General features: G+C 37.6%; 1 protein-coding gene across 2 annotated transcripts in view; it reads left to right on the forward strand.

The window, feature by feature from the left end:
* Positions 1 to 15,683, forward strand: part of CSNK1E (casein kinase 1 epsilon) — a 38,861-nt gene that overhangs the window by 16,634 nt on the left and 6,544 nt on the right. For both annotated transcript variants that reach the window (XM_026696221.2, XM_087934797.1), the window contains exons 3-7: positions 3,336 to 3,446; positions 3,593 to 3,741; positions 4,231 to 4,459; positions 13,532 to 13,702; positions 15,184 to 15,332. In XM_026696221.2, coding sequence (XP_026552006.1) covers positions 3,336 to 3,446; positions 3,593 to 3,741; positions 4,231 to 4,459; positions 13,532 to 13,702; positions 15,184 to 15,332 — 809 coding nt within the window. The remainder of the gene's footprint in view (positions 1 to 3,335; positions 3,447 to 3,592; positions 3,742 to 4,230; positions 4,460 to 13,531; positions 13,703 to 15,183; positions 15,333 to 15,683) is intronic.

Below are 15,683 nucleotides of genomic sequence, written 5' to 3' on the forward strand. Positions count from 1 at the left end.
ATTGAGTACTGTTGGGGTAGAGCTAATAAGACTTAAGGTCAAATCCTGGTCATGAATATGGGTTATTTGACCCACATGCCCCATCTACTCAGTCTACTTTACAGAGCTGGTAGAATGGTAAAATAGGGAAGAAGATTCCCCCAAAAGCTCCTTGAAGGAAAGATAAAATAGCAAAAAAAAAAAAAAATAGGACTGGTTGCTTTCGTGGTGTGGAGAGAACAACTTGGTCCTCAACACTAATAAGACCAAGGAGCTTATAGTGGATTATAGAAGGAACAGATCAGACATCCAGCCCTTGCTTATCAGTGGAGACCGAGTGGAGCAAGTGGCCAGTTTTAAGTTTCTGGATGTTACCCTAAAAGAGGACCTGATCTGAGGTGCCCACATTGCAGCCCTGGTCAAAAGGGCCCAGCAGAGATTATACTACCTGAGACTTCTCAGAAAACAACAACTGAGGGCTTCCGGTTTTGCAAGGCTTCGGCGACGGCAGGAATTCGCGATCCTCCGCGATTCCTGCTGCGCTCGCTGCTGAGGTTCCTCTGATCCAGATGGATCCGGAGGATAGGGCTGCCCCGTAGAGGCAGCCGAAGAGAGAGGGGATCCAGATTTGGGTTTGGAGGTATCGCAAACCCCCTCCTCAGCCGGCAAAATCCCTTTTTCCCAAGGCAGTGGAGCGGCAGTCAGCAATGGCCACCACAAAGAAGCCTGCAGCCGGGTAAGATCTGTGCAGGAGGAAGTAGGTGAAGGCGAATGTTTTGGCTGAACTGGGACTACAAGAAACCTCTAAATACCCTGGAAACTAAATCGTTTGAAGGATACATTGTCTCCCAAGGAAGATTGTAAAAGCGGCAGAAAAAAACTGAAAGGGAAAGTTACTTTCTTTCACTCTCCCTTCCCACAGAAACAGCAGTTGGAAATCTGGAAAACCTGCTTGGGCATAGAAGGTAAACTTGAAATTTAAAGCCAAGGGGATAAAGGATTTCTGGACATTGGAATTAAAAACTTAAAATTCTTTTTATTTGCTATAAGTGGAAGGGAAGAGGTAAAGATTTATTTTAAGATCGTACTGAAGGAGACTGCTTTGAGTTTACAAGATCAGAAATAAAAGGTATTACGACTTCTAGAAGATTACTTTGAAACTGTGTATTTGAATTCTACCCTAGGAAGAGAAAATATAGAAATAAGTGCTAAATGAAACTGTTTGCTTTGATTTGGTTTGCTTTGTGACTTTGGGATCTTTGTGAACTATTTCTTGAAAGATTAAAGATATTTGGGTTGTTTTAAAAAAGGGAAAAAATGGCATTATCTTTTGAAGAATTACAAATGGAATTTCAAAAATTGAAAGAAGAGGAACAGGAAGGCATGGGCTCTTCTGGATCTATCTTCCACTTTTTAGAAATGGCGATTTCTACCTATCAAGAAATACAACAGCGACAGGAAGGCTGGGACCAAGAAGAAGAAGCCATCTTTAATTGACAAATACTCTCAGCGGAGGAAGAAAAGCGTAAGGAGGACAAAGAAATGGTGAACTCAGGACTTAAAAAAGCAACCAAGAAAAAGAAAAATAAGATGAACAATCGATATGATGTCAGAAAGCAACAGAAAAGAGAAATACAACAGAGAGGGAAGATAAAGAGAGTAAAACTTAAGAGATGGGGGTGTCAAAAAGCTAGAACTGACAAGAAAGGAAGGGAAAAAGGAAAGAGAAGTCATAAAAGTTTTAAACAAGATGTTAAAAAACAGGGTTTTTTTAGAGATAAGGGGTAAGATATAATTTTATGAAAATGATTCTGCAAAAGTACATAAGATTGTATGGTAGATAGTATTTGAAATTGAATTAGAAAATTAAAATATTTTATGAATTAATGCATTAAAGGGAAGCTATGAAAATGTCTAAGATTTGATAATAGAGTTTAATTTACTATGAAATATTGCTCTTATTATATTATAAACTCAATATTCCTTTTTTCTTGATTTTATTATTACTTATTAAATTCAATATTATTTGCTTGTTTTATTATTTTGAAATGTAGTACTTAGAATGTAGTTATTATTTTGAAATGTAGTACTTAGAATGTACGAAGCAGAATCAGTATGGAAAGTATGTATTATCTTAAGTGTAAAATTTAGGGGAAAGATAAAAAGTTGTCATACTTCAACCAGTGGTTACAGGAGAAATATTGTATTAGAAAGAAAGGCAAAATAGATGATTGAAAGAGAACGGACAAAAGATGCAAGTATAATTAGTTAATTTGAGATGAAATAAATAAAATTAAATTAAAAGAATGAATAGGAGAGAGAAAATATATAGAAAATATGGAATGTTAAATAAGATATGAAATAGTATATTATGTGAGCACGAATTTGATTTATGTCTGTACAAAAAGATTTAACCTGGGGTAAGCCGCTTTCCAAAAAGAAGATTTATGTTTTGTGTAATGTTTGTTTTTGTTTGAAAGGATGTTGGAAGAGAATTAATGAAACTATATATAATGAATATATGTAATTTAAGGCAAAAGAAATACAATTAAACAGAGGAAAGGGAGCAGTAAAGAGAAGTTGGGAAAGGATAAGAAGTTGAACGGATAAGATAAATATATATATTAAATTGTGTTTGTATAGAAATGTTATAATTTGGAATTATCTTGTTTTTAAATAAGATATTCTATGTGTTTTTTAGAAAAAGATATTTTATGTTACTACATCCTATGCTTTGTTTGTGTATGTTTTTTAAAAAAATTAATAAAATTTGTTCAAAAAGAAAAAACAAAACAACAACTGAATGAGAAATTGCTGGTGACCTTGTACCGCTGCACCATAGAGAGCATTTTAACATACTGCACCTCTGTATGGTTTGCCAATTGCACAATGGCAGATAAGAAAGCACTCCAGAGGGTTAACGTCATTACCCAGAAGATCATTGGCTGCCCTATCCCCTCTTTGGAAGAGCTTTATAGCTCCCGCTGCCTTAAGAAAGTTCAAAACATTCTCAAAGATCCATCTCATCCTGGGAACCCTTTTTTTGAACTATTACCATCTGGAAGACGGTACAGAATAATAAAAACAAGGACAGATAGGCTGAAAAACAGCTTCTATCCCAGGGCAGTAGCTCTTTTGAATTCTGCTGTATAGTGCAGTGTTGGTATGGTGTCAGGGGTTTCCGGGCCGGTGTGTGAAGGGTGAAGGATGTATGTGTTTATTTTCACGGTCATGGTCATGATGTGCACTGAAGATGGTGTTTGATTTCGTTGTACGAGGTGCAATGACAATAAAGTAAACTAAACAAATATTCCAAGGGCTTGATTTTTTTTCTTTTTCTGTTGCTTCATATGCAGGTGCCAATATTGCCACAGGAGAAGAAGTAGCCATTAAATTGGAATGTGTGAAAACCAAGCACCCACAGCTCCACATTGAAAGCAAATTTTACAAGATGATGCAAGGTGGAGGTAAGTTCACAGGCTTCAGAGCCTGATGATTATGTTTCAGTATTTCATAAAGGCTTTGGACTGGCCTAAAGAGATTTGTGAATGAATGAATGAAGTGTGTGCACATATCTCCCCCTTGCCAACATCCTCTTCTCATCTCTTTTTAGTGGGCATACCTTCCATTAAGTGGTGCGGGGCAGAGGGTGACTATAATGTGATGGTGATGGAACTTCTGGGGCCCAGCCTAGAAGACCTTTTTAACTTCTGCTCCCGCAAATTCAGTCTCAAGACTGTTCTGCTTTTGGCAGATCAGATGGTAAGTTCTTATTTGATTGTCTGTTCCTTGTGCTCTTCCTGATTCCCTTTCACAGCAATTGCTTGTTCTTTAATAACCAAACCTGAGGCACTCTGATAGAGCTGAAAAACGTTGGCAAGTTCCTATTATCTCTGTAGCTGTTGTAGAAGGAACAGTGCTGTGCTGTAGACTAGCAGCTGGAACAACTTGCCAAAGTTGAAGACGAATTCTGTGTTCTTTTCCCTGTTCCTTTGAAAATTTCTGTCTTTTGGCTCCCAGCTTAGGACTAAATGAATCGGCATGTGTTTCACTTTCGCCTGCTGTGGGTAGGTAGGGCTTCACTTTTGTGTTGAACTGTGGGAAGTATTGAGATCCCCATATTTCTTGTTTGAGGTTACAGTGGGTCTTCCAATTAATGAGTTTACAATGTATATCTTACTATAAAAATTATTGGCACTCTCTTCCTCTCCTTTCTCTCACTTTCCTCCATTCTTCCCAATCTATTTCCAGATCAGCCGTATTGAGTACATTCATTCCAAGAATTTTATCCACCGAGATGTGAAACCGGACAATTTCCTTATGGGACTTGGCAAAAAAGGCAACCTAGTGTACATCATTGATTTTGGTCTGGCCAAGAAGTACCGAGATGCCCGTACCCACCAGCACATTCCCTATCGGGAAAACAAAAACCTAACTGGCACAGCCCGTTATGCCTCTATCAACACTCACCTTGGGATTGGTAAGTATTTTATGTTCCCACATGGTTGAAAATCCAGTATGGTGGTGGGAGATCAGTTAAATCAAAATATCGTTATATTGGTTATCATTTTGGTAGAGCGGGATATATTAATTACCAATTTAATGGAAGCATTGTTCCTTTAATCTGGAGGTATTTTGTTTTTATTGCATGTTATTTTGCCCTATGACAGTGCAAAATGATTGCATTATCTTTCAGATTAGATGTGCGTGTAGAAATTGATTAAATATTCTGTAGAAATTGTAAAGAAGAGTCAACTTGAAAAACTTAAGTCTTAGGCTTCCTTCAGGTTGTATTTCTGAGACAGAATTTATGTAGCAAAGCAAAATGCATCTTGCTGCTTTGTAATGTGTAATAGGTAGTCCTAAACTTATGACCACAGTTGAGCCCCAAAATTTTTTATTAAACGAATCATTGCAGTTGTTAAGTTATTAACATGATTGTTAAGTGAATCTGGCTTCCCCATTGAATTTATTTGTTAATTTGTTTATATCCTACCTTTATTATTTTTGCAAATGAGGTAGCTAATTTATCCAACATACCGTCTTCCTCCTCTTTTCCCCCGCACAACATCCCTGTGAGGTGGGTTGGGCTGAGAGAGTATGCCTGGCCCAAAGTCATCCAGTTTGATTTCATGACGAATTCAGGACTTGGAACTCGTGGTCTCCGGCAGTCACTTTTTTCAGTGGTTGTAAATTGAGGACTACATGTATATGAACCTAGCCACCATATGTAAAGCTATACAAATACAAATTTGCTATTTGAAGCATTTCAGAAGTACTTTTTAAATGCATTCTAAAGAAGGCAACAGTTTATTTAGTCATATCTGTATTGAATCGGCTGCTATTTGGGAATATGTCCCTTGAATTAAATTTGACTGTGGCAAGTTGTTACATTGGCTTGCCTTTCGTTGTAAAGGTGTTTTTCACCAACACCAGTTATTCAGGGACGCATTACAATTTCTGGTTAAAATTTTAATTGAACATGCTGGCAAATCAAAGAATTTTTTTTCTATTCCCATCCTACCACTGTAGTCTTAATATTCAAAAACCAGCCAGCATAGTCTCTATACTCTTACTGACTGCTCCTAATGAAGATTAAAAAGCTAAAGAATGTAGAGAAGAGGATAAAATGCAACAATGCCTTTACAAGGAAAAAAAACAGGTGTTTGGGCTCTTTAATTTTAGGAGAGAAGAGAGACTGATAGGATGATTAATTTAAGTTAGTTGACTCTATTCCAGAGTTCTGAAGTTCAGGTCCCTTTGTCTGGTTTGTAAAAAGGGATCTAAATAACAAACCCAACACTGATAATCATTTATTATTCAAACATGTGAATGTGTGTTTAGGTATTTTAAGACCCATTGCTTGAATTGATATTTTTAAAGCATTGGACAAATGTGCGAATGTTTCAATGGCAACCAAAAACCTCTAGGTTCAGATGCAATATGCTTGCAACAACTAAATATATTTTCTTTGCGCGGTAGCTTACCATGAAACTTTGCTCTCCACTAGGAGATGAAGGGGACTGAATTGATTTAGGCTGTGAGGCAGCAAGAGAGTTTCTGGATCTAGTTAAAATTGTAGGCAGGTTCCAAATCACTTTTCTTGATTCTTCATCACATCACTGCAGAATATGAACCAATGATACAGTATATTATTAGAGTTCCTGTTCTGACTGGTGAATGATTAGATGTCAAATTTTAATCAACCTTGTGCACTGTGTAATACTGGACTGTAGATTGAGAACCAGTTTGGTCTAGTGGTTAAGGCACCAGGCTAGAAACTGGGAGACGTGACTTCTAGCCCTGCCTGAAGCATGAAAGCTGGTTGGTTGACTTTGGGCCAGTCACCCTCTCTCAGCCCAATGTACCTCAGAGGGTTTTTGTTGTAGGGAATGGTCATTTCAGAATGTGGAAAAAAACAAATAACTACATAACTAAAAATAGGAGGGGGAAGGAGCATTAGGTATGTTTACCACTTTAAGTTATTTCTAAAAATAATAAACCTGGGATAAAAATAAATAAAATTGTTACTTGCATTGGCCACTGGCATGATCAAAGAAGGAACCATTATGGCTTCAAAAGCATGCAAAATGGATCCCACATTCCACAAACAGACATGATGTGGTGTTGCTTTTTGGGAGTTTGGATACGGAAATAGTTTTTGCAGCTGCAGAAAAACTTATAGTTGACAGAATTGTCTCTACTTGACTGTGCTGAAACTGATAAAAGAAATGTTGCTACTTGAGAATTGGGAGGTGGGGGTGTTGTAAACCCTGTCCACGTCACACATAGATGAGTGGATGGAGAGACGGTGAGTATTCTACACGCTCTGCATTTTGAACATTGCCCAGAAATACTAGGTTGCACTTCCCCCATAAGTTTCTGTTTTTAGCTGGCTAGAAGTGTGAGAGATGGGCTTCACACTCTTTATCTCAAATAATTACATTTTTAAGACACACTTTCATTTGCCTGGAAAGTTCTTAGCAGCAGGAGTGACCAGCTGCTAGATTTTTCCCTGCATTTATAATTAACTACAACTGAATTGAATGAAATATTCATTTCACTCCAACATTGTGATAACATTTAGTCTGATTTTTCTTAATGCCTGATTTCACAAATAAAAGCCGGTTTGGTCTAGTAGTTTGGTCAAGGCAAGAAACTAGGAGACTGTGAGTTCTAGTGCCCTCTTAGTCATGAAAGCCAGCTGGGTGACTTTGGACAAGTCACTCTTAAACCTATTTACTTCAGAGGGTGGTATTTGTGGGAAAAATAAGAGGAGGAAGTATTGGATAAATAAGTCTGAGTAATTTATAAAAATAATAAAGATAGGATATAAATAAATAAATATGATAGCATAATATATTTTGAGAGGGGCGGGGAAGGGAGGGAGGGAGAGTGGGGGAAGAGTAGGTTGATTGAGATTTGCAGTTGTCATTGTTGGGCTTGACTGGGATGTTCCAACTTCAAAAAAACTCCTTTCCCAAGGATCTGCTTCCCCAAAAAAATTCTTAGGAAAAAAGTATGCATTACTTGAATGCAAGTGATTTGCTCAGAATTCAAACTTGTCTCCTTGATTTATCTGTTCTCTGTGCAACCTAAGCTATATAATCGTCAAGTGTGTTCACTGTTCTCTCTTAGGCAGCATGCAGTGGGAGGATGATTAGTAAGAGGGGCAATCCACACTTTACTACAAGGAACTCCTGGCTTGGTTCCAGCGCTACACCATAATGTTGGGTATCTGTTATGAGGATGACATAAATCCATCCCAAAAAAGAAAATGTGGTTGACTAAACATAATGAATGGATTTACATATTATATTAAACCCAAATTAAACTAGGTTTTAATTTGTTTCTCATAAATGTTTTCCAGGGAGCCCTTGGTTCCTAAGAATGTAGTTAGACTGACAGATTTTAAAATCTTTGTTATGGGCTGTTTCCCTAGCTTGGTGTTCTGCAGATGTTTTGGGATGTAGTTCTTAAGTTTCAGCAATCCTGGCTATATCGTTCCACAGGAGAATTATATTAACTTACTTACAATCCATGGTGCAGGGCCTGGATATCCATTAGATAGCCTTTCCCAGTAGTTTCTGACTACACAACTGGAACAACTGAGAATGCCTGCCAAAGGTACCCATTCTTTTGACTTTGGAGGAGCTAGTGAAAAGGGGATCGTTAGGGATCAGTTGCAATCAATGGCCCATATATAATGTCAAATTGTAGTTAATATTCTCAGTATTAGAACTGTAAATTAGGTTATTGTTTTTAATCAATTCATTTTAACACTGATTTTGTATTTTGTTTTAAGTTGTAAATTGTAAGCCATCTAGAACATCTAGGATTCAAGCAATTGATATAGCACATTAATAAATTTATAATGTCATCTTTTACATCTGTTTATTTATCCAGAGCTCCGAATGGCTAAGGGGTGTTTTAAAAAGTATAACACTTAAAACTGATTTCAACGGCGGTACTTGGCAGAAAAATATATTTGCATTTAAAAAGCCCCAAGATAGGGATATCTGGGCCTAGGAAAGATGAAAATTGCTTTTGACACAAATCGGGGGTTACCGTTGTAAAAGTTGAAGTTAAAGGTGTCATCCACCTTTCTGGATCCTTAAGGAAACACCAGCCTTGGAAAATTTTAGCCTAGAAAGATGAACATGAGAAACATCATAATTAACATGTGGTTCTTTTCTCTGTGATTAAGCTGACATCGTGTGCTAAATCATCTTTAGTTTTGGATTAGCCTGTTTATTAAACCTAGTGCCTGTGGCTTGTTCATATCATAGTTAAAGCAAATTATGACTTAGTAAGATTTGTGAGTCTATTCCTAATTTTTGGCAAAAGTGGCTATTGTTGAATTCCAACAACAAGTTTAAGGTCTGGAAGAGAGTCAGGGAGTGAGTATAATCAAATCTGCTGGGATAGAAGATTAGAGCTCAAAGTTGGGAGGGGAATTTCAGCCAGAGACTTTAGAATTGGGAGGAGCAACATGAAAAGGCATCTCTTGAATCATACATTCCAGTCAATTTTCACATGCTCAGAAGATGACTTCTTGCATATCCTGCCCCTTTCAAAGCTCAAGATATCTGAAATGCACACTCCAAGGTGCCCAGAAAAAGGGCCTGTAACAGGGCCGTGTCTAAATAGCTGGAAGAGGATAAAAATACGCTAGTAATTTCTCCTTTCTTGCTTTTTAGAACTTTTGTTCACTTCCCCCAGTATTGAATTGTACAGCAGAGGGCTAGGATCTTTCTAATTCTGCTGGTCATTTTTTCCCAGGACCCATAAGGGACTTCATGCTGAAATAAATCACTTTCTATGTGAACTTTTCATGCAGAATTCATAAAAGGAATTGAATGTGGGAGCTAGGGAGAGAAACGTAAAATGCAGTAAGGTTTGGTTTTAGCAGCTGTGGATTTAGTCCCTTAGTTATAGCCATGCAAATGTTTGCATAGTCCCCTTTATGTTTGTATGTTGTTATTAATAACAGCTTACACACATGACGAAGAGGGTCACAGTGACAAGAGCTGAGCTGTTCCTCCTGCCACTCTGCAGTGAAACACCTTCCCCCCCAGTCATGTTGATGGCCTGCCCACATAGTAGCTTTGTGCAGGAGCCATTTGGGTCAATACACAGATGTCCAGGGGCACGGTCAGAACAACAGATGAGGCGAACCTGAGGATCAGAATTCATTTGATGGCAGGAAAATCTTGAGCTTGTAGGAAGCTCAATATGTGGCTTATTTCCCTGAATTAGTAAAATGTGGGCATGATAGCAGGGAATTAAAACTAAAGTGTCACAGCAGATTCATATCTTCAAATGAAAATCACTTTGCTTGTAGCCTGATTTAAGCTAGGGAAAACAGAGTTAAAAGATGGGCGTAAAAGCTGTGGATAAGAGACTTTGCTCAATGCTATTCCTTGGCAATAAATCATCCTCCAACCTTTTGATGGCAACTTACGTTGGAAGACAGCTATCTGCTTGTGTCAGATTTCATTGTTTCATTCATCCAGACTAAGGAAAGAAAAAAAATATCAAACAGCTGGGTGTCTTCACAGCATAAGAAGATGGCAGGTATGAGGGAGAACACTAGAAGGATAAGGATGGCAGTCCTATGTTTTGTTCCTATTAATGATGCAAAATGGCTTCCAGCATTGAGGGAAGCAGTAAAAAATGGGTTCTTGGTTGGCTTTGTATCTGGCTTCATTATGAAGCTGTGACAAAGTCAGTGACAGAAGCTGTGTGAATACTCATAAATCTTTCAGGAAATTAGCATTTTTTATTTTTGTTTTTTGCCTTTTAAACAAGGAGTTTTGCAATTTTGCTCTGTGCTTTATGAAATTGTTTTCACGGAGAAGAATCAACAGATTGTTAAACACATTGATTAAACCGAAATAACCTTGTGACTGAATTGTGCTGCAATTAATGCATTAGTTTATTTTAATGTACCGCAGGGACCTTGCTATTTGTAACAGTACAGTGCCAAATAGATAATGGCAGAGAATTTAAAATGCAGATCTGCCTGAAGTATATTAGAGGTCAGGAGAGACTTCGAAGTCCAAAGCACAGACAAGTGAAAAAAGGTTAATCTTTGCCCCGCTAGTATGGATGTGAAAACTCTGATACGTTAACCCTTTGTATTACCTGAATTTTGATTTGTACAAAGATGTGAACATTAAAGGAAAAATGTACATTGTGACGACGATACATGGAACATTTTAAACTAATTTACTTTATCTTTGGCGGGGAAAGGTAAGCTTTTTCTGTAGTGAACCCATCTCGATGGAACAAACTCTGTAGCCTTTGTAAGACCCTAAAAAACTGCTGTGTTTCTGAGCCTGGGGCGCTGAATGTACCAATAACCCCGTTTCCTGGCTATATTGCGTTTCCTGGCTACATTGCATCTGTATTTCTTGGCCCAATATCCTGCTCTTGTATGTGTTGAATGGAGTTTTTTAAAATATTACTTACTGGTTTTGTGGTTTTTATTGTTTTAAAATGTTTTTAGATGTTTAAGCATAATTTATTTTCTGAATTGTAAGCTGCCCAGAGTCATTGACTGAGATGAGTGAACACAGAAATTGAGTGAATAAACAAACAAATAAAATGCATTCATATCAATGTGCAAAGTTGGGTGGAAAAAAAACACACAGATGTCCCTTCTCTTAAAATGGATTGCCAGTATCCTACCTTTATATAGAGGTGACAGAGTTGCTTTAAGAAATCCTATTTGTCCCAGCACACCTAATTCTGACAGATGTCACCTTTTTATTCTGTGTTTGTTAAATAGGGTTCAGGAAGGTATTTGGTTAAATGTGAAATAAAATATAAAACATGGCTCTGCCTCTGGGATTTTGCATGAGACAATGTTTGGGTCCTCTTTTCTGTCTTTAAAATAGACAGTTTGAGAGATCTGTTTGATATTAAGGCCAAACAGGAGCTCAAGAGTTCAACACAGAAAGATGCTGACATCTCACCTGTTTGCAGCTCCTTTAAGGCAGCATTAGTGTCTTTTCTTGGGATTGCAGCATAGTCTCAGGAAAAGGCAAGTTTCGTTTCAGGAATTACAAAGCGGTCGTTGTGTGTGCCTCTTTGCGCTTAGAAGCATTTTTAAGTAATACATAGCCCTCTTAGATAGCCTGTGGCATTGCCTTGTAGCATCTTGTGTTGTGATACGGTCACTTAAGGATAGTGGTTTGGGTAATACATATACAGGTAGTCCTTAACTAGGAACCACTCATTTAGTGACCCTTTGAAGTTACAATGGCACTGGAAAAAGTGACAGGACTATTTTTCAGACTTAAAACCATTGCAGCATGCCCATGGTCATGTGATCAGAATTTGGGCAGTAGGCAGGGAGCATGTATTTATGACAGTAGCGCTGTCCTGGGGTCATGTGATCGCCATTTGTAATCTTTCCAGCAAGCTTCCGACAAGCAAGGTCAATTGGGAAAGCTGGATTTGTTTAACAACTGTAGTGATTCACTTAACAACTGCCTTGCATAGCAGTGGAGATTTTTGGGGCTTACTTGTGTCCATATGTCGAGGATTAACATTTATATGGGGAACTTCTTCTGGGGAGCTTAGAATGATGTGCTGGTTCTTCTTATTCCAGATTGTTCTTGCAGCAACTCTTAAATGGTAAGCCAGCCTGAGAATGACTGACCCAACATTACCCAGAGGGTATATCCTGAACTAGAATATCCTAGTACCTCATTCAGCACTGACGCAAAGATACTATTACAGTGTCCCCGACTGACTAATTTAAAAACTTACTGGGGCTGTGGGCTTTCCAACATATAATAGGAATAAAACTGGATAAAATATGTCCAGTTATAAAATATATTGAAATCTCATTAAGTAGATTTTTTTTAGTAGACAGTGTGGGTAAAAAAAGAAAAGCATACATTTGTACAGATCTCCCTTTTTTCAGAGTGTGGAGAATATGATCATTAATGAAAACAATCTCATATTTTTAAAGAATATTTTTTCCACTGTTCTGGATGTAATCCCAATAAGAAAATGCCATAATATACAGACAAACCAAAAATTCAGGATTATAAAACAGATTATTTTTTTTGACAAAATAGACTCTTTTTCTTTTTTTGCCCATGGGCTAAATTTTAGTCAAAACCCACCATAGTTGACCAAATGTTCATTGAATTTGCTTAATTATCAGTTTCCCCCTATTTCTACTTTTAACCCCATCTCACATCCCACAATTTAAATATAAAATAATTATTTTCTTTTAAATTAGAGGTCCTTTTCTTAGTTTTAGAAGACATAATGGAAAAATGGTTACTCTATGAAAAAGGTTAGAAGTTCAAAATTTATGAGGGTGAAATAACATGTATTTTATTGTGTCTCTACTTTGAGGATAGTAATCATGATTAAAGTCATTATCTGGATGTTGGAGAGAATTTAAAGTGGAAAGTAAAAATATAAGACCAACTCTAAATCTGGCAATCTGGCTCTGAAATCAATAGGATACGACAATAGCATGTATAATAAGAAATCAAAAGAACCTCTTTTGATTTATACTTTTTGTATATACTCTTTATATACAAAACACTATTTTTTAATGTTAGAGAATGCTGGATTTTTAAACATTGGTGTTTATATCATTAATTCAGCTTCTGTTGTGGGGAAACAAACATTGACATTACAAAACTGTAGCAGGTTTACTAGATGTTGCACATATATTTTTAATATCTTTCATAAGGATTTAATTAGTTTCTGTTTTTTTTATGAACACTGGGCTGTTAAGGGATACAACTTCAGAGGCTTCCTTATAACTTCCTGCATAGTTTTTCAGGACTTCATAAGAAGCAATGGAACATTTAACATGCATTTTAAATGCAAGCATAAATAAATGCCTGGATTCCTGGCAAATTCCACCAAATAGCAGATTATGTAGCTTTCAGTTTGTCTTTTTCTCTTTCCCTAGTGTTGTTTTGAGCTGTTGCAAGATGACAATAATTTTCCTTTGTTTTGAGTTGTTGCTGGAACATCTCTAGCTATGCCTGTATTTGCATCTGTCTTTTTCCAGAACAAAGTCGCCGTGATGATTTGGAGAGCTTGGGCTACGTACTGATGTACTTCAATCTTGGCTCATTGCCTTGGCAAGGTCTAAAAGCTGCCACAAAGCGACAGAAATACGAGCGCATCAGTGAAAAGAAGATGTCGACACCCATCGAAGTACTCTGCAAAGGCTATCCTTGTAAGATTTCCCTGTACTTATTTTCAAGTTATAGGTTCTTTTTTTAGTGGTGTGTGCGCAGGTATGCCCAATTTAACAGTCCTAGTCTAGTTTTTTGTAGCCCATCTTATCAATTTAGGTGGAAGTTCTTTATTCTGTTTGCAAAACACTGGACAGCAGTACATTTTTGAAATAAAAAACCATAGAGGACAATAGCTGTTAGAAAGACAGTATGCAGATTATATGTAGCTTGTCTGAATTTAGAAGGGAAAGTTGCATGTTTAGATGGCTCTATAAGTGGATTGGAGGAAAAAGATGAAAACAGGACCAAGGACTAGCGTGAATAAATAATGTGATTACTTGAGCAGGGTTGGGGGGCGGGAGTACAGAATTAGGTTCAGCTTTGGAAAAGATCCAGAAAGCCATGGCCAAAATAGCTAGATCTTCTTTTAGTGACAAGGAGTCAAAGGGGAACTCCAGGGAGGATTTTAATAGTTGGAATAGATTAATCCTGTCTTCAGCATATCCAGCTTAATTTTAATTTTAAAAGAATCAAAAGGCAGAATGAACTTTCATCGTTTGGGCCTTTAGCATGATATCTGCAAACCTCAATGTGCCATTGATGTCTTGATGTTTGCCTGGCATATTTTTTCTATTTTTGTAGCTAGCACAATTGAGAACTGCAAATATTCCAAGAATATTTCAGTAGTCTGTGTATGTACTAGGGGTTTTTCTAAAACCCCTGGTATATACAAACTGGCATATACCAGGTTTTTTTTTTCTAAACAGAAAAAAAATTGTAGGGATCTATAGCTCAGTTTGGGGATCCACCTGTTTACGAAAAAGGCAAATGATTTGGAGATGGTCAGAAAGGACAATTGAGAGCAGGTCTCCCCAAGTTTGTCTTTTAATATAAGCCGTGGTGGTGCAGTGGTTAGAATGCAGTATTGCAGGCTAATTCTGCTGATTGCCAACTGCCAGCAATTAGGCAGTTTGATTCTCACCAGCTTAAGGTTGACTCAGCCTTCCATCCTTCTGAGATCAGTAAAATGAGGACCCAGATTGTTGGGGACAATATGCTAACTCTGTAAACTGCTTAGAGAGGGCTGTAAAGCACGGTGAAGTGGTATATAAGTCTAAGTGCTATTGCTAAGTGCTGTTAAAAACAGTTATTTTGTGACTGGCCACATCCATCATGGCAGTCATTTTGAGGAATGTCCCCACTGGGCTTTCAGAATTCCAAATTTTATCTCTGTCTCCAAATGTTTGGAGGCTCCTATTTTATCTAGATGACTAAGATGACCCCCTTCACTCCTCAGGATTAATGTGTGCATTGCAGACAGAAGGCTTTCACTGCCCTCTGAACAGGACTAGTGCTGTTGGGATCTATAGCATGAAACTATATATAGGCAGGGTGGGGGTGGTGAAATAACAGTGCCCAGAGAGGAATAAAATTGTTCTTGCTAATTATTCCTTGTTGCCGTCTCTCATTTCTGCCCCAGCTGAGTTCTCTACATACCTCAACTTCTGCCGTTCACTGCGGTTTGATGACAAACCAGATTACTCTTATCTGAGGCAGCTGTTCCGCAATCTTTTCCACCGTCAGGGTTTCTCCTATGACTATGTATTTGACTGGAATATGCTCAAATTTGTAAGTAATCATAACTTTTTCAAAAGGGTGGTGATTGGTGTAGTAAAATTATTTGCGTACCAGGGAGTTGCATGTGCATGTAGATGGGAGGGGCTGAAAGCTAAGGATACCTATGAAGCCTTTCTCTCTTTAATGCTGGATTATGTTTTGGGGTCCCTGTAGTGTATATTTGCCAATATTTTCAACCTGATTCCCTCCAATCTGTTCAACTTTGGTTCCTGTAATATCCAACTAGTAGGAGGTGGGGGGAATGGGATGAAATCCTGTATTGTATTTATGGGGTTCTAAATTGAGAAGATTTCCTTGTGAAATAAACTTTTCAATGGGCTGGTTATAATGGCTTCTATAGTG

Source organism: Pseudonaja textilis, chromosome 5 (assembly GCF_049901715.1).
Source record: "Pseudonaja textilis isolate UNSWEBS1 chromosome 5, rPseTex1.2, whole genome shotgun sequence".
Taxonomy (NCBI): Eukaryota; Metazoa; Chordata; class Lepidosauria; order Squamata; family Elapidae; genus Pseudonaja; species Pseudonaja textilis.